General features: G+C 38.7%; 2 protein-coding genes and 1 long non-coding RNA gene across 7 annotated transcripts in view; 2 read left to right on the forward strand and 1 right to left on the reverse strand.

Annotated features, from left to right (window-relative positions):
* Positions 1-349: 349 nt before the first annotated feature.
* LOC143690680 (uncharacterized) lies at positions 350-4,413 on the reverse strand. Its single transcript, XM_077168277.1, has 3 exons — positions 4,316-4,413; positions 3,318-4,192; positions 350-692 (listed from the first exon to the last, which is right to left on the reverse strand). Exons 1-2 carry the CDS (start codon positions 4,411-4,413, stop codon positions 3,472-3,474), a joined length of 819 nt encoding a protein of 272 aa, XP_077024392.1. The 3' UTR covers positions 350-692; positions 3,318-3,471.
* SRGAP1 (SLIT-ROBO Rho GTPase activating protein 1) overlaps positions 3,389-23,946 on the forward strand; it is a 387,180-nt gene continuing 366,622 nt past the window's right edge. For 4 of the 5 annotated variants that reach the window (XM_077111280.1, XM_077111281.1, XM_077111287.1 and 1 more), the window contains exon 1: positions 3,390-4,507. In XM_077111280.1, coding sequence (XP_076967395.1) covers positions 4,441-4,507 — 67 coding nt within the window. In that variant the 5' untranslated portion in view covers positions 3,390-4,440. Of the gene's footprint in view, positions 4,508-23,946 lie in introns of all 5 variants that reach the window. The other variant, XM_077111283.1, reaches the window with a different exon arrangement.
* LOC143642638 (uncharacterized) overlaps positions 15,317-23,946 on the forward strand; it is a 28,447-nt gene continuing 19,817 nt past the window's right edge. Inside the window, exon 1 of the long non-coding RNA XR_013155770.1 lies at positions 15,317-22,216. This is a non-coding gene — a long non-coding RNA (uncharacterized LOC143642638). The remainder of the gene's footprint in view (positions 22,217-23,946) is intronic.

The raw sequence follows: 23,946 nt of genomic DNA on the forward strand, positions 1-23,946 counted from the left end.
GTTTTCTGATGTTCTGGATGGATCCAAGAATAAAATCTGGGATATTGGCAGAGCTTCATATACTTTTCTGTCCTTAAGGGCAGGGGAGAACATATCCCTTATGTGAAGGGGAGTAGCAGAATTGCTTACCACAAACATGAAATTCTTAGAAATGAAAAATATAGCTAAAAATTCATGTGAATTTGGCATTGACTATTTCACACATTTGGGTTTAATTTTTAAAAAATGATTTAAATTACTTACTATTGAAAAATTTCTGCTGCAATTCAGGTCCATGATTAATTTTTTGGCTGCAAAGACCCAGGCACCTCCTATGACTGACTCCCAGGGTAAATGGTCAGATGGTAAAATTAACTTTATTTTATAGGAATTGAGAAGCTTAATACATTAGAATGGTTCTAAAAGGAAAATGCCGGATAACATGGTAGCTTAATATGCAGTGGCGATCCCACTGTCAGGTATCGAAATTTCTCATACTACACCCCAAAAGAGTGGGAGAGTCGTGAAGAGTTTGGGGGCTAAGGTGCAGTCATTGCCATGCCATAACTACCACAAGGTGGTGCAAAGTCACAGAGAAAAGAGTAAGAAATAGCATCCGTTAGCTTGGCTCCCCAAACCTGGGTCATTCTGGCTTTCTGCTTTTTAAAGTCATAGGCATTCTCCATATCCAGCTTTATGAGGCAAAGTGGGCTCTGAAATACGGAAAAGACAAGGAGAGTTTGAAAAGGAAATTATAAGTATAGTTTTTATAATTGATTTGTTGATTACGCTGATACTAGACCAGAAAAGCAAAGCTGAGACAGTTCACCCACAGAAAACCATGAATTTGTCAAAAACATTTTATGATATTTAAACCTGCTTCCACAAGCTTGAAGGAGCCATATACCATAAGAGGCAGAGTAGAGGACTAGAAAAAGCAACCAGGCTAGAGGCAGGCAGATGTGGGTTCTGCCCCAGCCAAACCTTTACATGTTTACTGTGATCTTTCAAAATTTACTTAACCTTCCTGCCTCCAGGTTCTCATCTGTAAAATGAACATAATAGATTCTACTTTGCAGGGTTCTTGTGAGAATATAGGTAAAATGCTCAGTTTAGTGCCAGTACCCAGTTTTAACAACAACAAAATGGTGGCATGCTGATATCAATAACACATTAACATAAACATTCCAGCAAAATTTATTGTCTTACTGGCATTATGATGAAATCAAAGATATTTAAGATATTATCTTTAATTTTAAATAGATTTCTATTGAAGAAGATTTAAAACTTAAGTAATAATAATGATAGTAATAATATTACTAATAGTTAACATTCACTGAGTATATACAATGACCTTTAAGTCCTTTTAATGGATTTTCCCAGTAGGTGCTTAAAGCATGTGCAGGAGCTAGGCAGGAACCCATTTTACAGATGAGGAAACTGAGGTTTAGAGAGGTACAACTTTTTTTTTTTGTATGCTGTATGGTGGGGTTACATTTCATTCTTTTTCCATGTGAGTATCCCATTATTGCAGCACCATTTGCTGAATTTCGGTTTATTTGTTTTTGTTGGTTTCTTTTGTTTATTTGTTTGGGAAGTGCATAGGTCGGGAATTGAACCCGGGTCCCCCACCTGGCAGGCAAGAATTCTACCACTGAACTACCCACGCAACCCCTGAGGTACAATAACTTTTACCAGGTCACCCAGGAAGTGGCAGAGCCAAGATTCCCTCCTTAGCATGTTGTCTCTGAATCTAGTCCTTACCATCGTGATTCACTTCAAGACTCAGCCAACAATTCATTTCTTGGGACTGCAGCTTCTGCTGCCAAGGTGTACTTGCCAGGTACAAAGATGAAATAAATCCCAATCACATCATGGATGATACGAATCACATGTTTAGATTTGACTACTGATTATCACCTAACTGGTATGCCTGCCTCTGGTCTCTCTCTATTTATCCTTCCACACAGCCAACAGTTATCTCTATAAAACTCAAATCTGATCATGACACTCCTCTACTTAAAAGGCTCCCTGCTGTCTGCAGAACTAAGTCCAAGCCACTCAGCCAGGGTACACTGGAGGCCTCTCCCAGCTGGCCCTGACCTTCCTTTCCAACCTCTGCTTTGGATAATCTGGTTTTTCATCCTATCCTCACATAAGACAGCACCACGTGAAACTAATGCAGCCAGGGGGTCTCATATGATAGCCTCCTATGCGGTAAGATGGAAAAAAAAAACCCAAAACTTTAAAAAATAAAATGTTTAGTTTGTAAGAGAATTCTGTTATAAAGTAAAAAGGCTCGCTAAAAAGTTAAATTCAAAAAGCATAATTAAACAGCGTAATCGCATTACCAATTTAAAATATGCATATATTATTTTTAAATGAAACATTTTCACCTCCTATGAGAGGTCTGGTGTTTTAGTGAAGGACATCTTAAAACCCTATTTGCAATTCCTCCAGAGTATTTTGCTCCTTCTTTCACTGGAAAATGCAACCCTTTCCTTCCCAAAGGTGACAAACTACTACCTTCATTCTTTAAGTACAGTTTGTTCAAATACCGCCTCCCTGTACCCTCACTCACCAAACCTCTTCTGCAATTCGTTTTTCCTTCCTCAAGGCTCCCAAAGGTGGGAGTATTTCTCTCTCTTCCAGCTTTATTGTACTGCCTATAATTATTTATTTATGCAACAATAGACTGTGAGATCCTTTAAGGCAGGATCCTAATTTTTGAATCCCTAGTTTCCTATCTTGGTGTTTTGCCCATAGCTTTACTGGAACGTTTATCACTGGATACATGAATGAATGAGCAAAGTCTAAAAGACCCTATCCTTTGGATTTTGCCAGGAAAACATTTTGAAATTGGACACCCCTCGGGGCACATCATTTTGATAAATCATGTCCATAATATTTGAAAAGTGATTTGAAAGGACTCAGGTGAGAAAAGTGATCGTTAAAAAGATAGTGGTGTGCTAAGTGTGGCCTATTAACACACCATGCCTCTTCCACCATCCTAGCTCTTCCAGCTACTTTTAGAATGGGGAAAAATATAGTTCTGGATCTTTTTCTCAGCTTGGATTCAACAAGAGCTTCGCCCTCTTTTGATTTTTAAAATCCAAGTAGCTCTCAAATCAGACTCCAGTTTTCCTACTGGGATCCAACATCTTGGAGTCACATGCCTTTCTGTCATCGAGACATCCAAATATGCACTTCCGACTGGATTCTGAAATGAGCCCCACCCAGAGCCCCCATCTTCGAGCCAAAGAGGCCCCCCTGGTCGAGAAGGGGTTTTCCAGCAGCGGCCCCAGCCGCGATCCCGGCCGGCGGGCGGAGAGGAGTACCGTGGGGGGAGGTGCCCGGGGCGCCGCCCACTGCCGCCGGGGTTCAGCGCGCGGGGCCGGGCTGCGGTTGGCCACAAGAGGCATCCATCTTTCCCAAGGAGCCCGGGTTTCCTCACCGAGCGAGGGCGGGGGCGAGGGCGGAGAAGGGCAGGGGTTAGAGCGCGGCCCCCTCCCCGGAACCTTGCTCGGTCTCGCAGAGTCCCGTGAGGCCGCCGAGGCCACCGCAGTCCTCAAACCGCTCGCTTTCTCGGTGCCCGAGAGCCGCCGGCTGGTGCGCGCCGACAACTTTGCGGCCGCCGGGGGCGCGGCTGTCCCTGGTGCGTGTGCGAGTGCGCCTGTCACCGACGGCCTCCTGGGGGCAGCAGCGGAAAAGAGGACCAAGAGAAAGAGGCTGCCTCGGCGCACCGTGGCAAAGGAGCCTGGAGCCGCGCGGGTTCTGGAGACCTAAACTCCGCCGGGGCTGCGGCCACAGGGCGCTTTTAGAACGTCGCAGCCGCCGCCCTCCCGGCCAGCAGCGACGACCCGCTTTAGGATTGCGATTTCTTGTGCCTGCCCGGGCCAGAGTAGCCGTGATTGCAGGCGGAGGAACGGCGGCCGCGGCAGCAGCAACCCCAGCCCCGGCGGGAGCAGCGAGCGCCCCGGCGGCTGGAGGCAGGAAGGGAGGGTCGAGGCGCCTGAGCTGGACGCGTTCTCCCGCGCCCGCCCTCCTCAACTGGCCCTGACCCGGGCGCCGGGTGCGGGTGTCTAACAATGGTGCAGAGCGCCGGCGCGAGCCCCGCGTCCGCCCAGCGGTCGTAGAGGAAGTGGCCGAGCTCCGGGTGGGGTGGGCAGGGAGACGCCCCCCGCCGCTCGCTCGCTGGAGTTTGCCTGCGCGCCTGGCCTCTCCGGCCCCAAGCCCCGGCTTCTCCCGGGATCACCGACGGCGGCTCAGTTTTGAGGAGATGGTGCCTGCACCCGGGTTAATCTAGCCCTCGGCTCGCTCCTTTCTTCTCTTTCACCTCCTGCCGGTGCTGCCCTGGGTTCCCGGCGTGTGGGAGTACAACTCTCTGCCTCTCCAAAGAGACTGGTTTGTGACCACTGAACAGAACTTGCCCATTGAAAGGAAACCCGAAACAGCTGGATAATGTCCACCCCGAGTAGATTCAAAAAGGACAAAGAGATCATAGCCGAGTATGAAAGTCAAGTCAAAGGTAAGGATGGGAGCGGCTGCCTTGCTCCTTTTGTGTGCCTTCTTGTCGTTGTGCTCGCGGAGTTGCATTTCTAACTTGATGTCTGTGTTGGAGGAGGGTGGTGAGGGGCAGCGAGGGGCAGCTCCAGCGCCCGGCTGAGCCGTCCTGAGCTTTGTACAAGCCAGTCCCAATCCCAACCCTAGTCCTAGATCCGTGAACGCACTGGGACCTGAAACCTGGGTGTCTTTCTCGCGCTGCCAGCCCATACCTTCAGTGGTTCAGTGGGAAGAGAACTGGCTTTAACTTAACCACCCCCGCCGGACAACTTACATGGGGAGGTAGGCAGTGGTGTGGTGATAGTCCCTATTCAGTTATCATCATCTCCATCACCATCACCATCATCATCGTCATCTTTCTTTTAAATGATACCATGATAACGGCATAATGTATTTAAGGAGTCATTTTTCTAAAGTCTGGACACGGAGTGGTTTAGAGCTTCATTGAGTGCTGGCCATTTCAGACGTTTACACCGTTCACTATTAATTCATTAAAGTGAGCCCCCTTTAAAAAAAAAAATAGCTCGCTCAAAGCCTGGCAGTTGCACCACACAGGGACTAGTGGAATCTGACTCCTCCTTTATAATCGGCCAGGATTCAGTGCCGTATTTCACATGCAAGTGGGAATATTGCCTTATCGTTTGCTAAAAATCACCTGAATGTAAAAATGAAGGTTTGAATATTTGAATAGTAGTTCCAGTCCATTTATATTAACTAATTAAGTGCAATTAAGCGTTTTTGTTTTCTGTGCCTTGTGGCTAAAAAAATATTTTCTTTAGTACGGGTATATTGTGCTCCTGCTGAGGTGTTTAATACATATGTGTGTTTGTAGCTTTTTTTTTTTCCTTTCTCTTTTGTGGTGTCTTAGAAGTACCTTTCCTGATTGAGACAATAGATGGAGTGTGAAGATCTCTGCTATTCTTTGGAATATTCAGTGTGAAGTTAAAGATTACTATGTAGACACCTGGATTTGCATATATACAGTCGTATGAAAAGACTACTGAGGAAGGCATTACTGTACTTGTCTTGGGAAAGGCAGGTGCAGGCTGCATGTTCTCTTTTCTTTTTTTTGCAGTTGCTTTTTTTTTCTTTCTTTCTTTCTTTTTTTTTTTGCTTGGGCAGGTACCAGGTATCGAACCTAGATCTCCGGCATGGCAGGCAAGCACTCTGCCTGCTGAGCCACCGTGGTCTGCCTGTGTGTTCTTTTGTGTGGTCAAGTTGTGAACCTGCCAGGGAGATGAACTGGTGGGGGAATCCAGTATCACCCGAGTGTGACTCTGGACCAACTCATCATGGCCACCAGCAAATGCAATGTGCAAGCTCATGGACCTAATGTTTTCTTTTGGTTAACCCCTCTGATGGAGTTAAGTAAACATTGTTCAGTAAACACAGATTTTTATCTATGTGGAATTATTTGTACTTCTAGGAATTGGTTATACAAATATGGATGTTGTATTAGCAGAGGAGTAATTCTTTCCTTAGACCCAGGTAAACTTTCTAATGAATTGTAACCTTTCTTTTAAGAATTTCTTTGCAATGTAGGACTCGTCTTCACAGTCACTATTTCTCAGTGCAGTTTTTCCATATGGCTCTTTGTGGCTTTTCTTGAAGTGGTGGTGGTCTGGTTTTCCTGCTGCCGGAAACACTGACTAGCAGAATTTACTTCCAAGTGCTGGCTTAGTTGTCTCTGCTCTAAGGTCATTTGACCATGTCATGTCTTTATCTGAGAACTATTCTCTTGATTAATTTCTTCCAAAGTATGAATTCTGTGATTATGTGGTTACTTGTATGCTTGGAAGCATAGTCCCTATACCTTGATTAAAAATCAGTAAAATGAGATGAGTTGCAAAGTTTAAAATGTGTCTCTCAAATTTAACCAAAGAAAGACTTTTGAGCATTCTGGCTGTTATTTTTGGAACTAATTCCATTTCCCACAAAGTGTTCTTTACCCTATTCCCTTCTACCACCTCCCTTATCCATACCCAGGAGTCCTCAAGCTGCTTTATGACACCTCCCTCCGCCTGACTTCCCCTTCTCATCAGGGCCTATATCCAGACTTTATCTGTGTCTCCCAGCAAAACTTACACATCTGGTGCCTGACCCGGATAATTACATCCATATACAAATATGGAGATAGAGTAGTATAATGGAGTAATATCATATACACATTTAATGGCACAAATTCACTTGTACTTAAAGGCAAACTAAGAAAGAATGGGAGAGAGATGATAGTGCATGAGGACAGCTGTCCTGTGCGTGAGAGTAGGTCCCTCAGTAAGGATAACGTGGAAGACAGGACTCTAGCTTTCTAATGCAGGTTCATTTCTTGGGTGCCTCTCCAAGGGTGAGCATCTTAACCCCACAGAATATGAATCCATTGTTTAAAAATCTGTATTTTTAGAGCAACTTACCCCTTAAATTCCAGCCACCTCCTTCTGATGATAAATAAAGGAAACTGTGAACTGATCTATTGCTGAAGAAAAACCTGACTGTGTTGGATTCATTAAAAGAAGACAAATCTGTTCTTAATGAGTAAAGCCACATATATTGGACTCTATGGGTAACCTAGGTGTACGAATAGTTTCAAGAGTCCCTTTGACTATATATGATTTTGTACCTTTTATATATTTTATATAGAGTCCTTTTGACTATATGTGATTGAGAACACAATCTGGAGTATTGATTGCCCTATGTTAGTTTGCAAGCTACCGGAATGTGATATACCAGAACTGGAGCGGCTTTTCAAAAGGGAATTTAATAAGCTATAAGTTTACAGTCCTAAGGAAGTGCAAGTGTTCAAATTAAGGCACCAGCAAGAGGTTGCCTTCACTCAAGAAAGGCTGATGGGTCTGGAACAGCTCTGTCAGCTGGGAGGTCAACATGGCTGGCATCTGCTGGTCCCTTGCTCCTGGACTCCATTGCTTTCAGTGTCTGTTTCTATGGGGGTCCCTCTCTTTCCTTCTCTGGGGCTAGCTCTCATCTTTTGGCTTCCCTTGGCTCTCTCCGGGTTCTGGCTTGCTTAACATCTCTTGGGAAAGCACACAACAACATCTGCTGGGTTCCAAGTATCTCCAAACATCTTTGTCTCTGCTCAATCTGTTGGCTCTCTTTCTATCCTTTCTGTAGTTTCTGACTCTACAAAATGTTTTCTCCATTAAAGGACTCCAGTAAACTAATCAAGACCCACCTGGAATGGGTGGAGTCACATGTCTATCTAATCAAAAGTCACACCCACAATTGGGCATATCACATCTCTGAGATAACCTAATCAAAAGATTCCGACCTACAGTATTGAATCAGAATTAGAAGAAACAGCTGCTCCCACAAGATTGGATCAGGATTAAAACATGGCTTTTCTGGGAAACATAATACTTTCAAACTGGTGCGTGCCCTTTCCTTTTCTCTCCCCTTTCCCTGTTAACAGATGCAATTAAATACAGACTTTCTAAGGTAATATTTTTTGTCTAAAGAAATAACTCTAGATGTGGAATTTTGTCACTGTGGCTTCCTGGGCAGGTTTTGGAAATAGTCTTCATGGTGCTGTTTTCAACTGTGAAAAGAACTATACATGTGATAATGTGTAATTTTATGTATACTTCCATAAATATTTTTAGTTAGATGTATATCAGGTAGAGCAAGTCACCCAGTCTATCTGGGTTTTGCTTTTCTTACTTGCGAAATAAGGAGTTTGGATTCTTTCAACCATAAAAAAATCTATGCTTCTAGTTGAAGATGCCATGCCTATTTGTATTAATCACTTTTTAAAAATGTCAAGCTTCTTGTGTTTTCTTTCAACTGCCCTGTTTTGGGGGGGAGTGATCTTTACTTTCACTTTTTTCATAACAAATTCGAAACCACTGCGTATCAGTTGAGTTTTCAGAGAATTAAAATATAATGCAGTAGAGAATTCAGAAAGTTAATGATCAAAATCATGTTCACAGAGAAGTACACAGCAGAGAATTGTGAAGGGTCGGGGGATTGGAAATTACGCAAGTAGTTGAAGAATGCATAGGCTAAAATAAGAGACAAAAGGAACCTGAGCAATAATTAAAAGTAGCACGTTAACTAGGAGGAGAGAGAATGACCATTTCATGCATGATGTTCAATTTCCTAAAGACTTAGAATTAAGAAAAATAAGTCTCTTGTTTGTGTGGGCCATTAAAAAGAAAGCTTGTCTGGAAAATGGTATGCTACTCCAACCAGTTGATTGTGCTATTCTTTAACGTCTCTGACAAACACTTAACAGTGGATGAGATTGAAACAAATGGCTAACAGAAGGTCTGGGGATTGTCTGTGGATTTCAGCAATCTGTAATTTTTGTATTTTGCAACAAATAGATTGTGGAGCTACACATATGGGACCCAAAAGAATCAAGACACATTTTGTGAGATTGAGCTCATGGATTAGAAGTTGTGTTTGTTTTTAATAGTGCATGCTATCTAGTTGGTTGTTGCTAAAAAGTGACAGCTATTATTTGCAGTATTTTCATAAGGAAGGCCCGGTACTCATCTACATGCAATATGTACAACAAGTGCCAAGAGAATCTGTTGTTCTTTGATCACTCTGCTGCCTGGATACGAATAGTATATTTTGGTAGCAGATGGAACATGAAGAAATGCTAATTCAATTTCATGACCGCACATCATGCCATAGGTTGCAATAGGGAAATTAAAAGTCACTAATATGGAATCTTTGTCTACATTTAATGTTCTTTCATCTATTCTAGAATAGAAAAAAGCAACAAGTTAGAGTATAAATCGAAACTTTATAACTATGATGGACTTTAAACATTTTCTATCCAACCTCCTCATTTATTACAACTGTTTTTCAACAGTGATTTATTTTTACATTTTCATGAAGTAAAGTAGAAGATGAGGCACTTATTCACTTAGATTTTATATTTATTGCAGAAATCAAAGCTTGGATTTATATATACATATAATTTTTTCTTTATTTTTTTTTTTTATATGCTGTATGGCAGGGGTCACATTTCATTTTTTTTCTATGTAGGTATCCCATTATTGCAGCACCATTCATTGAATTTTTTTCTTTCTTTCTTTGCTTGTTTGTTTTGGGAAGTGCATGGGCCAGGAATTGAACCTGGCAGGCGAGAATTCTACCACTGAACTACCCTTGCACCCCCCTTTATATATATAAATTTTTATAAACAGTTGGGTTCAATTTGTTAACATTTTGTTTAGTATTTTTGTCCTAGGATTTTCTCTATGTAAGTGTCCTTGCCTGGGTTCATATCTAACTTTTACCAACTCACAGAATGAGTTAGAGAATATTACTTCTTTTTCTATTTTGTGGAAGAATTTGTGAATTTTGGAATATTCTGGTTCTTGAAAGTTTGGTAGAACTCTTTATCTGGGTCTAATGCTTTCTTTGTGTGAAGTGTTTTTTAAGAGCTAGTCAGCATTTAAATATATATTTAAAATAGTTAAAGGATTATTTAAGCTTTCTATTTCTTTTGCAGTTAGTTTTGATATATATTTTTCTAGAAATTTTTCCATTTTGTATGAAGTTTCAAATCACTAACATAATGTTGAAAATAGTATTCTCTTATTTTAAAAAGTAGGTTAATCTGGATTGACTTTAAAATATTACACAGCAATGTTTATTTTTGCTTTATCTCTTTTTCTTGCTGAATATTAGCAGGGATTTGTCTATTTTTCTCAGTCTTTGTTTCCCATTTTATTGATGTTTGTGCTTATCTTTAGTATCACCTTTCTAATATTCTTTGAATGTGTAGTGTTCTTTCTGTTTTCTTAAATTGGATACATAACTCAATAATTTTCATCCTTTTTACTGTTATAAGCGTTTAAGGCGATAAATATCTTTTCTAATAAAAGCGCAGAACATAAGCATCTTTTAAAATATAATGTTTTATACTTTCCTCATTTTTAATATCTACATTTGAAGAATAAACTTTCTTTTCTAACATATTCATTATTTCTAATATAACTATTTTTAGTATAAGCATTAATTTCTAGTAAAATATCTGTTCTTTCCTAGTAAATATTTATGATAATGAATTTCCCCTGAAGTACCATTTTGCTGCATAACACAAGTTTTTTTTTTTTTAATTTTGGCAATATACATATAACACAGGATTGCTCATTTTAACCATTTTTAAGTATACCTTTCAGTGGCATTCACAATATGTGCTACCATTACCACCATCTATTACCATAATTTTTTCATGACCCCAAACAGAAACTCTGCTTACTAAGCAAAATCCCCCCATTCCCCACCCCCTACCTCCAGCCCCTCAAAACCTCTAATCTACTTTCTGTCTCTATGAACTTGCTTATTCAAGATATTTCATATAAAAGGCATTATACAAGTTTTGATATGTGAAGTTTATTAGAAATTAAGTTCTAAAGTATTTAAAACTTAATGATTTCTTCTTTCATCCATGAGGTACATAGGATACCAAATAGGAGTGTGTCTTTGGAATTAAAAAAAAATATGTGGGGATCTTTAACTTATCTTTTTGTTTTAACATAATTACATTGTGACCTGAAAGTAATACTGTTTGAAATTTGTTGGGTCTTGTTTTTGGAGTAGTACCTACTCAGTTTTTATAAGTATTCCATCTGGGCTTGAGAAGAACGTACACTTAACCATTCCATATAAACTTCTGTGTATACCCATTAAGACACATTTATTGCTTGCATATGTTGAATCCTCATGGTTTTATTTTTAAGATTGTTTGAGCTAAGACTATTGAAATAACGCATTTTCTAAGATTAAACTTTGCTATGTGATAAAGCCAATTGGTTTATCATTTATTTCTAGTATATTCATTGCTGGATTCTGTTTGCACATACTTTATTCAGGATATTTTAATTTGTATGTATGAGTGAGATTAGACCATAATTTCTTTTCTTAGTATTGTTTTATCTGGTTATGGCAGTAGGACATACTAGCTTCTTAAAATTAGTGGGGATTGCTTCCTTTTTTACTGGTTTATCTTTGGAGGAATTCATGTAAGATTGGAATTAGCTGGCTTTTGGATGGTTAGTAGAACTCATCTGTAAAGTTTTCTGAGCTTGCTGGGGTTTTTTTCCAAAAAAATTTCTATTTTTCCAAAATTTCAAGTTATTGATTTACTGACTTAAAATTATCTCCAATAACTTATCTTTATAGTCTCTGCAGCATCTGCAGTTATGTCTCCTTTTCTTGCTAAATGCAGTTGTGTGTATGTGTGCCTTCACCCTTCTTTTCTTGACTGAGCTTGTCAGAAGAATGTTTATTATCTTTTCAAAGAATTAATGTTTGGCTTTGTTGGTCCTCTCTATTATATGTTTGCTTTCTGTTTCATTAGTTTCTCTTTTCTATTCCCTTTCTTTTACTTTTTTTTAAATGTGTGTGTGGGAGTCATTTTGTTTATCCTTTTCTGATTTCTTAAGTTGGATGCTTAGCTCATTATTTTCCTTTTTTCCCAATATAAACATGTAAGATTATTAAAGTTCCTCTTAGTACGGCTTTATCTGTGTTCTACAAATTTTTATAATGTAGTGTTTTTTATATCTTTCTGTTCTGTGTACTATTTGATTTTCTAGAATGATTTGTTCTGTGATCATGGTCTGGTTAAAATTGTGCTTTAAAATTTCCAGATATAATGGAATGGATTTCCAGATATAATGAATTATTTCAGTTATCTTTATGTTACTGTTTCCTAACTTAATTGAGTTTTCATCTTAGAATATGGCCTGATTAAGCTAATTTTGAGATTTATTTCTTGATAAGATCTACCTTAACTGTGCTACTTAACACTATAAGCTTCATGCTTCACCTGGCCCTTCTCCTGCCTATGTCTCTCCGTGGCACTTACTACCTTTTGGTCTGTTTCATACACACTTTATATCGTTTGGAGCTTTTCAAATTCTTTGCTGACATAAAAACTCTGTGATATGTTTAAAATCATTAAAAAATATTTTATCAGCATTTTAGTCTCAATCAGGTCATGCAGGATTGTCCATCTAATTTTGCTGTACTGCAGAAAAAAGAAATCTAATATCCAGTGTTTTTCTTTTTCCTTTGAGCTCAGCAATACTTACACTAATTTTAATTTACCTCTTATCTAATACTATCTTAGCAAGCGTACCCTATAGCATATGTAGTCTAAGTTACTTGGAAAGAATATGTCTATATTTGTTTTCCAAAGAAAATTACATGTTTCTGCTCCTTGCCATCCAGCATAATGTATGTAATCCCAAGAGCCCTTCACTCAGGAGGATACATGTACAAGAGAACAAAATAGTGCCACATCAACACTTTTAAGTTCTTCATATATAGGTTTGTGTCTGCATCATGGAAAAATCCAGGCTATATGGATTTTAAGGTTGAAAATGGGTAGTAAGGATCGATGAAAGGCTCTGATATGGGCAAAGTAGGAAGACACTCTTTTGTGAACAGTCTGAAATGTTGAAAATCTCTGGGGTCTTGCTATTGCTAATCATCCAGTGTCTCATCTTACTTTCTTACAGTTGATGAGGGATAACTTTCCTTTTCCTTTGGAACTGCTTCTACCACTTTATCCCTTGGGGCCAGCGGCTGTGGAGACCTAAGAATGCTGGGCCCCATCGGGGAGGTGGTGCCCTCCAGGCTTCTTGGCATCACTGTGGGGTATAGCCGACCTGGCATAACAACATGTACCAAGGCTACAGCTGTTCTCAAGGGACTTGCTGAACCAGTTTCTGGACTGTCATTTCTAACGCCCTTTTCAGTTGGCCTGTGGAAGAGCTCTGGACTTTTGTCCTTTTACTTTGTTCTGAAGGTGCTGCTTACCAAAACAGCTCCCTTCCTCAGACCTCCAACAATTAAGATAGAACAGTAGCTGTCTGCTTATCTTAAGTCAGACAGTTTTCTCTGTTGAGCAAGTCCAAATTTTAGTCACGCCGTGAAATTAGTCTATTTTGAAAATGGAATTAAGCCTTCAAACAGTATTAACCTCGAAGATGAGGAGCAGGAAGTTAGCTTGCTCACTTTGTTTTACAAAGGTAACGGCTGAGTGAGAATTTGTCAGTGCAGTCCAAGAAAGTTCTCTTGTGAGGATCAGTCTAGGCTTTAATCTTGTCCTCGTATTGATTTCCTACAGTTCAGTCGAATTATAATATTAAGCACCATGAGAAAGTCCAGAACTCAGAGAGCCAGAGGTGGGTTGTTGCTGCAGGACTGTCCTTAGAGGAGTATTAGGGCCCCCTTGTTAGGAGGCTCAGGTTGAGCACATGAGAAAGTGCCAGGATTATTTTCTTTGGCTGGTCTTGGAGTTCATCAACTTTGCTCTGATATCTTCTGCTGCATCCTTTCACATTTTTCTTTTCAGTACTACAGACAATGAGACGCATTCCTTGCTAATAATGTGGCACAAAAAGCTGCTACATTTCGAGAATTTGGTAAAAAGAATTTGTTGAATTATGTGTCCCTTTGAAGAGAACATTTTGGGATACAGTATTATAATAAGAGCTCTGAAAGTGTTCATGAACACACTTTCAAAAAATCATTCCTTTTTTTTATTAATTAATGGAAAAAAAAGAAATTAACACAACATTTAGAAATCATACCTTTCTACATATGCAATCAGTAATTCTTAACATCATCACATAGATGCATGATCATCGTTTCTTAGTACATTTGCATCGGTTTAGAGGAACTAGCAATACAACAGAAAAAGATATAGAATGTTAATATAGAGAAAAGAAATAAAAGTAATAATAATAGTAAAAAAAAAAAAAACCCTATAGCTCAGATGCAGCTTCATTCAGTGTTTTAACATGATTACTTTACACTTAGGTATTATTGTGCTGTCCATTTTTGAGTTTTTGTATCTAATCCTGTTGCACAGTCTGTATCCCTTCAGCTCCAATTACCCATTATCTTACCCTGTTTCTAACTCCTGCTGGTCTCTGTTACCAATGACATATTCCAAGTTTTTCTCGAATGTCCGTTCACATCAGTGGGACCATACAGTATTTGTCCTTTAGTTTTTGGCTGGACTCACTCAGCATAATGTTCTCTAGGTCCATCCATGTTATTACATGCTTCATAAGTTTATCCTGTCTTAAAGCTGCATAGTATTCCATCGTATGTATATACCACAGTTTGTTTAGCCACTCCTCTGTTGATGGACATTTTGGCTGTTTCCATCTCTTTGTAATTGTAAATAACGCTGCTATAAACATTGGTGTGCAAATGTCCGTTTGTGTCTTTGCCCTTAAGTCCTTTGAGTAGATACCTAGCAATGGTATTGCTGGGTCATATGGCAATTCTATATTCAGCTTTTTGAGGAACCGCCAAACTGCCTTCCACAGTGGTTGCACCATTTGACATTCCCACCAACAGTGGATAAGTGTGCCTCTTTCTCTGCATCCTCTCCAGCACTTGTCATTTTCTGTTTTGTTGATAATGGCCATTCTGGTGGGTGTGACATGATATCTCATTGTGGTTTTGATTTGCATTTCTCTAATGGCCAGGGACATTGAGCATCTCTTCATGTGCCTCTTGGCCATCCGTATTTCCTCTTCTGGTAGGTGTCTGTTCAAGTCTTTTTCCCATTTTGTAATTGGGTTGGCTGTCTTTTTGTTGTTGAGTTGAACAATCTATAAATTCTGGATACTAGACCTTTATCTGATATGTCATTTCCAAATATTATCTCCCATTGTGTAGGCTGTCTTTCTACTTTCCTGATGAAGTTCTTTGATGCACAAAAGTGTTTAATTTTGAGAAGCTCCCATTTATTTATTTCCTTCTTCAGTGCTCTTGCTTTAGGTTTAAGGTCCATAAAACCGCCTCCAATTGTAAGATTCATAAGATATCTCCCTACATTTTCCTCTAACTGTTTTATGGTCTTAGACCTAATGTTTAGATCTTTGATCCATTTTGAGTTAACTTTTGTATAGGGTGTGAGATATGGGTCTTCTTTCATTCTTTTGCATATGGATATCCAGTTCTCTAGGCACCATTTATTGAAGAGACTGTTCTGTCCCAGGTGAGTTGGCTTGACTGCCTTATCAAAGATCAAATGTCCATAGATGAGAGGGTCTATTTCTGAGCACTCTATTCGATTCCATTGGTCGATATATCTATCTTTATGCCAATACCATGCTGTTTTGACCACTGTGGCTTCATAATATGCCTTAAAGTCAGGCAGCGCGAGACCTCCAGTTTCGTTTTTTTTCCTCAAGATGTTTTTAGCAATTCGGGGCAACCTGCCCTTCCAGATAAATTTGCTTATTGGTTTTTCTATTTCTGAAAAATAAGTTGTTGGGATTTTGATTGGTATTGCATTGAATCTGTAGATCAGTTTAGGTAGGATTGACATCTTAATTATATTTAGTCTTCCAACCCATGAACACGGTATGCCCTTCCATCTATTTAGGTCTTCTGTGATTTCTTTTAGCAGTTTTTTGTAGTTTTCTTTATATAGGTTTTTTGTCTCTTTAGTTAAATTTATTCCTAGGTATTTTATTCTTTTAGTTGCGATTGTAAATGGGATTCGTTTCTTGATTTCCCCCTCAGCTTGTTCATTACTAGTGTATAGAAATGCTACAGATTTTTGAATGTTGATCTTATCATTCCATTTTTAATTGAACTACTATTGCAATTTTATTGAAAATGTTTATGAAAACTCACAAATAGACCACCAAAAAACTTTATTTGAAAGATTTCCAGACTCTGTTTTTCTAGAGTTTAGTTTTAATTATACATATTTTTCTGTATTCTCCAATTACCTGATCTACAAATAAATACCTGTTCTTTGGATCTGAGAAGTATATTCTTCTACATTTAGGCCTGTAATTTAAGCTCTTTCTCTTCAGGCACCTCATTTCCTCCAGCAGACTCAGAATTAAATTGTGAAATAATGTACAAAAGCTTTATGCCCTGTGAAACAGTGAAAAATGATTTTAATTGTGTTTATGGTCATTCATCTTTTGGATATTTCTGACATTCTCTTAATGCCATGCTCCATTTTCAAATGCCATATAACACTCTAAAATGAGCACAATTGCACAGATTTATACATATTTTAGATAGCAAAGCGGTTTAGAGCAGTTTAGTAGCCTCAGGAATCAGGCGTTGGGGGGTCTGAATCCTGGTTTAGCCAGTTTTCATGTATGTAACCTTGGGCAAATTACTTAATCTCACAGTGCCTCGATTTCCTGGTAAAATGGTGATAATAATAGTACTTACCTCAGAGCATTGTTGAGACAAGTAGAGTGTTTAATGAACCCACTGTCTGACCCAGGCACTCAGAAAATATAAGTGTATGGCCACTTTCGTAAACTTGGGCTCTGGAAGCAATAATAGTAAACTTTTGACTATAAGAGAATAAGGAGTCAAGAGGATTCTAAGTATAATGTGGCATCCTTGACAGGCTCCTGGGACAGGAAAAGGACGTTAGCTAAAAACTAATTAAATCTGAATAAAATATGGTCTTTAGTTAATTAAAAAAATATTTGGACTGGGAAAATAAAACTTTTTCTGTTAAAAAAAATCCCACTTATGTAACTTTTATGGTGCAAGGAATTTGATGGCTAAAGTACAGAATTGGTAAGGCAGAAAATAGACACTCCCCCCTTTCCAGACACAGCCACTCCAAGTTGTTTAGAGTGCCTCCTGCTGGTGACATCATTTGTATTTTTAATGATAAGATTTATCTATTTATTGAACAAATGTGGTTATTTACAGAGTAGTTATATAGACTTCTAATTTATTTATTTACTTTATTAGAAGGGTGTGTGGTTGGGTGGACTGCCTGAGGCTTGGTCCCTGGGGAGCTCCCTGAGAAACCAGGTAAGTCTTGAACTTCTCCAGGGTGTTCTCTCACCAGTTCCTGCTGTCACTGGCTGAAGGTGGCTCCGGGGCAGTTACCTTGCAGAATTCTGCAGTTGGGTTACTGAGGACAGCAACAGCATGTGTCTGGTGGGCTACCCTCAGCAAGCAGCCAGGAGCCACAAATCACCAAGGCCTTACAACAAAACTGCAGTGGCTCTCTTTCTCTTTCTTTTTAAATATCACTACTTAATTCATTTGTATATACGAAGCTTTTCTGTTTTGCTAAGCAGAGTATAGGCTTTTACTGTTTGCACAACAATGTATCTCTGTCTGTCCTTCTTGGAGTTTATCCTTAGACCAGTGCTCCTCAGGAAACTATTTGTTACCAATCTGTGTTTCGATAAGGTAAATTGTGACAATGCTTCCTTTATTCAGAAAGTCTTGCTGCAAAAGAAAAGCAGCTAAACTAAACAGTGCTAAGTGATGGGATGGTTTAGATTCCAGCACAAGCTCTTTATCTCCTTATGGATCTGCAACAAAAGATTCCCAGACCTTCATTTGGATAGCACTGGTCTCTACCATTTCATATAAATATAGATCTGCCTCATCCTTTTAATGGCTGAGTAGTATTCCTTTACTTGGAGATCTTTTTTTGTTGTTGTTTAGAGGTAAGGCTGTCCTTTAAATGAAAATGGTGATGACATTCACCCATGACTAACCCTGTCGTTTAGTTTCAATGATTTGGCTTCCTGTTCAGAACTCCCTTTAGAGAGTCAGAGGCAGCATGGTGTAGATAAATCCAATCCAAATTGTGGCTCCTTTGAAACCTAAATTTTCTAATCTAAAAATGGGAATGATGATTGTATCTATTTTATAATATTGTTTTTAGAGGTAAATGAGATCAAGCCTCTGAAGAGATTGGCACTGTTCTTGGCATGTATTAAGGGCTTAATAAAAGTGAACCACTATCCATTATTATTATTATCTACTACCAGAAGCTGTGATCTTAACTACTGACTAATTTTTTTCTTATATAACTTAACACTTAGTCGTCTCTAAAGAGGTTGACTCACATAATAGATTTATACCTTACACACTGAAATCCACACTGAAAATCTGGATTTTAATTGTTCTTTAGAAAAGCAATGGGAGATATTTAGGCAACATCCAGAAGCTATACTGGGTACAGTCTTCAAAGATTTGTATTGTTAGCCTTCCTGTGACATTTATCAACAGAGAAGCACTTCCTTACAGTTTCTTGCATCGTTGTTGGAGAACCTTGAACGCTAATGAATTCTGTTTTCTCTGTGTGTATGATTGCAACTATAGATGTAGATTGCTGTACCATTAATCTGCACTAGTTGTTCATTAAGGGTTGCCGAAAATACATCCTCTGCCAAACTAAATGAAGAGAACCAACAGTTATTCTAGATAGTTGTCAAATGTATAATCTCATTTACTTCCAGATAGGATATATATGGTATGTATACATATTTGTGTGGGTGTATTTAAACATATTCATGTACCTTTTGGTCCTTTCCTCCTTTTGAGTGGGTCAGCACCCTTCCTGAGGAACACCTGATGCAGACACTCATTGACTGTTCTCTACCAGAGTCGATCTTCCATGATTTAGCTCTCATTTCTCCTCTGTATTCACCTATTGGTATTCACTGTGCCATTGAAGCCTTTTATAATTTGATTGTTTTTTGGCTAAGATCTAGTCTCCCCTAATAATAAATAAAAAGAAAACCTGGGTCCAGAAGGATACTAGTGACCTCATGTGAAATGTCCGGTGCAGTGTATAAACATCCACTAATTACAATATAAATGCTGCCTGGGGTTATTATTATGCCTGCCTACAGTACCAGCAGCTAGCATTTAGAGTGGGCTCCTTCTGAGGGAGATCATATAGGTGTCACCTTGCAGCTGGGTAAAATGAAACAAAAAAAAAAAGGAAAAGAAAAGAATTTAAGTAATTTGCCCAAGATTATACAGCTGTCAGTGTTGTTCAACCTGTGCTTTCAGCCATTCTGCAGAGCCACTTAAGAACTCCTCCTTATAAAATGATAAATGCTTAGATTTTGTTTCATTCACTTTCTTTAAACTTCCAAAAAAAGTTAGGAGAAGTGATGGCCATCTTTGTCTTAATGAACAGAGTTTATGTCCATTCAGATAAATGCCTGTAGGTTTTGTTCAACAATTACATCCTAATAAATCGTTGTTTTATTATTATCACAATGGATTCTTTGATGAAGAAACTCATGGTGGAAACGTTTCTTTGTATGTAATAGAAAAGGCACTTCGGGTTGAAAGATTTAAAAAGTCCTAAACTCGGATAATCTTGCTAAATTTAGTGCCCATTTATTCCCACCAAAAGGCCTTGTTTTTTTCCCCAAGTGAAGGAGCCCCACCCGAATCTTGATTTCTTCTGGGAAAAAAGTTGTATTTTTGTAGCTTGGTTCTTATGGTTTTACTGAAGACTTCATTCTTTTTCTTGTTGTTCTTCCTCTTTGAATGTTGTTCGGACTTCGTTTAGAACCACTTAGCACAACTCAGAAGTACCTGAAGGACTTGTTCAAAGCAGTCTGTCCCTACCCCAAAGAACTGGCATTTCTGACAGGTTCCCCCGTAAATGTTATGCCGCGGACCCACTTTGGAGACCAATGCTGTAAAACTCAAAGCAATTTTGTGACTTCTTTAAGTTAGCCAATTTAGATGCTAATTTTCCTCCCAATTTCCCTAAGATCTTTACCTGTCTTATCATTGCCCTCAGTTCCTGTAAATGGACATTAAATCATGGCAATTTAAACTAAGGTTATAGAAAATACATGCAGCTCCCGGCTTCTTACCTTCCTCCTCCTCCCCCCATTTTTATATTTTGTTAATGTTCTCAAGTTATAAAGAGCCTTTTCACATCACACCCTGGCAAATGGAAAACTAAAATAGGAACCTGATTAGCCTTTGAGGAATAAAACTTCAGTTTCTGTGCAAGTCTGTATGTGATTTTGAACTAAGGGAACGGACACACAGGGCCATGCACCCTTTTTAGGATCTCCATTAGCACATTTCGGTTTCCTCCTGTCACCACCAACTTTTAGGTCCATTCAGCTGGCTTGACAGCTAGTTCTGAAACAACTGAATTGCAAGTTGTTTTGTGCATAATGGTGAATTCAAGTTAGTATGAGGACGGGAGTTTTTGTATAAATAGGACATTTTATTATGTTTTATGAGAGCTTTTATTTGGTTGTTTTAAATCCTAGGTTTGCTTTCAGTTTGTGAAATTGCTTTAGCAATAGTTATATGAGAAGTAAAACTTAGTTGAGGGTTAGGACCTCAAATCAGACAATAAAGAGAAAAGGTAAACAGACTTGCCCTTGAAAATCACTAAGAACCGTCCCCATAAAAGCCTGTAAGCTAGAAGTGAACTCTCTTTACATATAGGCTGTGACCTCTCACTCTGTGTGGCCACGGTCTAGTTGAAAGAGGGGAAAAATAAGATTTTTCCTTCTATCCTTCTTCCCCTCCAAATACACATAGACATGTAGTTATATTCTAGTAAATTAAAAATGCTTAGGATGTGACTCTGTTGTTAACAGGATTGAAACATTTGATTATGGGTCGCTGATTTAAGTTCTTTACAGTCACGCTGGATTCATTCAACAAACAGCTATTGAATACCTTTTTGTTAAACTGTAGAATTCCCCGGGGCAGGAATTTGGTTTTATCCCAGTTCCTGATATGTCTTATAGCAGTTTATAGTAATAGTTGCTCAGGCAGTGTTTGTTGAATGAATAACAAGTAAAACAGGTCCTAACTTTAAAGATGGAGAAATAAACAAAGATTGAGTTTGTCGTGTGTTAGAGGTGGCTTAAATTTATGGGAACATCATGGAGGAAGATACTGGTTCTTCCCAGGGAGCACAAATACAGAGTCATGGAGGAGACATTTGAACTAGGCCTTGATGGATGAGTAGGAGTTCTCCAGGAAGGGAAGGAAAGGGAAAAGGAGAAGGACATTCCACGTTGAAGAAAGGCTCCAGTAATTCTAATATGTTTCCTTTTTTAGGAAACAGCTTAGTGTTGTAATTGCTTTAAGTAGAGTAACAGAAGAAGATAAGAATAGGAAGATAATGCTGATAATAGACGGTAGCAGTTGGGCATGTATTATGTACTTGACAGGGTTAGTGTACTTTTATATGCATTATTTTGTTTAAATCTCACAAGGAACATATGAGGTAGACACTGCCAACTCCATTTTACCAATTAGAAAACTAAGGAAAGTTCATTAGCTAGAAGTGACATAGCTAGTGAGATTACAACCATTCTATTATATATGCCTTGCTTGAATGCCGTATAAACAGTTTAGACTTTGTGGGCAGTGGAGAGCCATTGAGGGTATTATGGTGAAATATGAGTATGCAACATAGATTAGAAAATCCTGAGTTTAAAGTTTAAAAGTCTTTTCATACTCTTCAGTGGCATGTTGAAGACTTCAGTCCTGTCCTTGACCTTGGGAATGGAAACCTTGTACAATATGGAGAAAGAGGTGAAATTAAGAGGTCTTGATGACCCAGGTAAGAAAGAAATGAATGATCTGTCAGGTTTACAAAGTGAAGAACAAGACACACAGTGATGTGCTGGATATGCTATGTATTTTTTACTGTGTATAATTTTTTTTGTGTGTATATAATACCCAAAAAACATAGCTGCTCAGTAATACATGTTCATAATTTATAAAAATAGAAATAGACACATGTTGGGATTATGATCATCTTTTTTTTACGGGGTGTGCCATCAAAAGCATTTGGAGACTACTGATCCAAATGTATGTAGGAGGTATATCACTATCCAGAGATAAGTAAGCCAGTGGGACAGGAGGGATTGAATAGGTAAGGTGAAAAGATGACTTCCTGCAATTTTACTTCTAGAGATGTTTGTTTTAAGTTTTTTCTCTCCTTTTGAGACATTTGTTTTTTATATTTTGTATTTTGGACAAATAATCCAAAACATCTTTAAAGTCAGGGTAGAAGTACTAAAGGGAAAAAGATATTCCTTTCTATGAGCAAGAGTCTGTTCTAAGCTGTTCTTCGTGTTGGAGAATGTCAGAAGTGGAACGGATTTTAAGATCAACTAGTTCAGCTTCTTCCCCGATCCACAGTATCAGACAAGGAGTCATTGGGTTTTTGTTTGAATCTTGAGAGTGCCAAGTAGTCTAATCCTTCACAAGGAAGTTTGGACAGCTGTCATTGGTGGAAAGTTCTTCTTTTTACAAAGTGCAGTTTGCTTCCCAAATGCAGCTTCCACCTCTTAGTCCTTTTCTTCTGTTTAAATAGTTACAGAACCAATAACACTTTCCAAGCACACATCACACTTGATGCTCACACATACACAGTTTCACTTGAAAAGTTACACAGTTTATTATCTCACTGTGCCTAATTTGCATATTCTGTACTAGAGGGAGTGTCTACCATTTAGAGGGGGTGGGCTTTGGATTCATCTGACCTGAGTTTCAGTTCTGGTTCTGCTTTCTAGCAATGAGACCCTAGGCAAGTTCCCTAGCCTCTCTAAACCTCAGTTTCCTTGTCTATAAAACAGAGTGAATACTCTCTACCTCAAAGCACTGTTTGGAATATTAAATTAGTTAGTTGTTGTAAAGTCATTGTAAAGGCTTGTCTTAGAGATAGGTGCTCAACAAATGTGAATTTCCTTGCTTTTTCCTATTCTGATTCAAATAGTTTTAAAAACTTAATTACATTGTGATGTTTAACCTTGTTAAATTTTATGTTGGGGGTTCTAGTCCATCATTTTAGCTAGTGGAGATAACTTTGGAATTGAACTCTATCATTTGTCATTTTTAGTTATCTCATAATCATTAATGTTATTTTGATCAAAAGAATGCAAATTTTCATTTGTTCCCTAACGCTTAGGGGTAGGGGGTGGGTGCCATGCTCAGACATCTGCACATCATGGATTACCGTGTCCACATTTACAACTCCATAGTTGGTATTTTAGCCAGCAATGAAGAGCCCTGCTCTTCTTTTTGTTTTTTAAACTCTTTAAAAATTTCTCCTCAGTTTACTCCAATAGCACATTTCTCTAAGGATGAAATCTTTCCCCACCTCTTGTTTTCAATTTTTTCCTCCAGTAAGTTCAGCTGAGGAGGGAGTGTGCAATCTGTGGTATCCATTTTCTCACAACTTCCTGGGCTCTTGAGAGACCATAAGCAGGGAAGAATTCAAGGCCAGACACGTTGTGGGTGAGGATATTTCCATTCTGACTGACTTTTCCCCAAAAGTAATAATGAATCATTTGAGAATGCATTCTCTGAATTTCTTCTTTACATGATGGAATTGCTTGTATATCTATAGTCATTTGTTGTGGTGAATTCTTTCCTGTGGCAAAATTCTCAACACTTCCTTTTAATTTCATTTTAGTCACTGTCTCTAAATCAGTATGTTCTGTATGCTGAATTACAGGCCTTTCAATTTTCTTCCACCATTTTGGCATTTAGATGCCTCAACATGAATTTAATTTGAGAAAAAAATCCTAATGTCCTGATTGGTGGCAGGAGGTATTTGCATTTGGGAACTCCAGTTTTTCCGACTTTTCATTAAGTTTT

Source organism: Tamandua tetradactyla, chromosome 7, assembly GCF_023851605.1.
Source record: "Tamandua tetradactyla isolate mTamTet1 chromosome 7, mTamTet1.pri, whole genome shotgun sequence".
Lineage (NCBI taxonomy): Eukaryota > Metazoa > Chordata > Mammalia > Pilosa > Myrmecophagidae > Tamandua > Tamandua tetradactyla.

Bases quoted from the DNA above. Each gene is read 5' to 3' on its own strand.
- LOC143690680 (XM_077168277.1), bottom strand. From the start codon at position 4,413: ATGGGCAAGTTCTGTTCAGTGGTCACAAACCAGTCTCTTTGGAGAGGC. The intron at 4,193-4,315 runs GTGAAAGAGAAG...CGGAGAGGCCAG, and splicing joins CAGGGCAGCACCGGCAGGAG to GCGCGCAGGCAAACTCCAGC.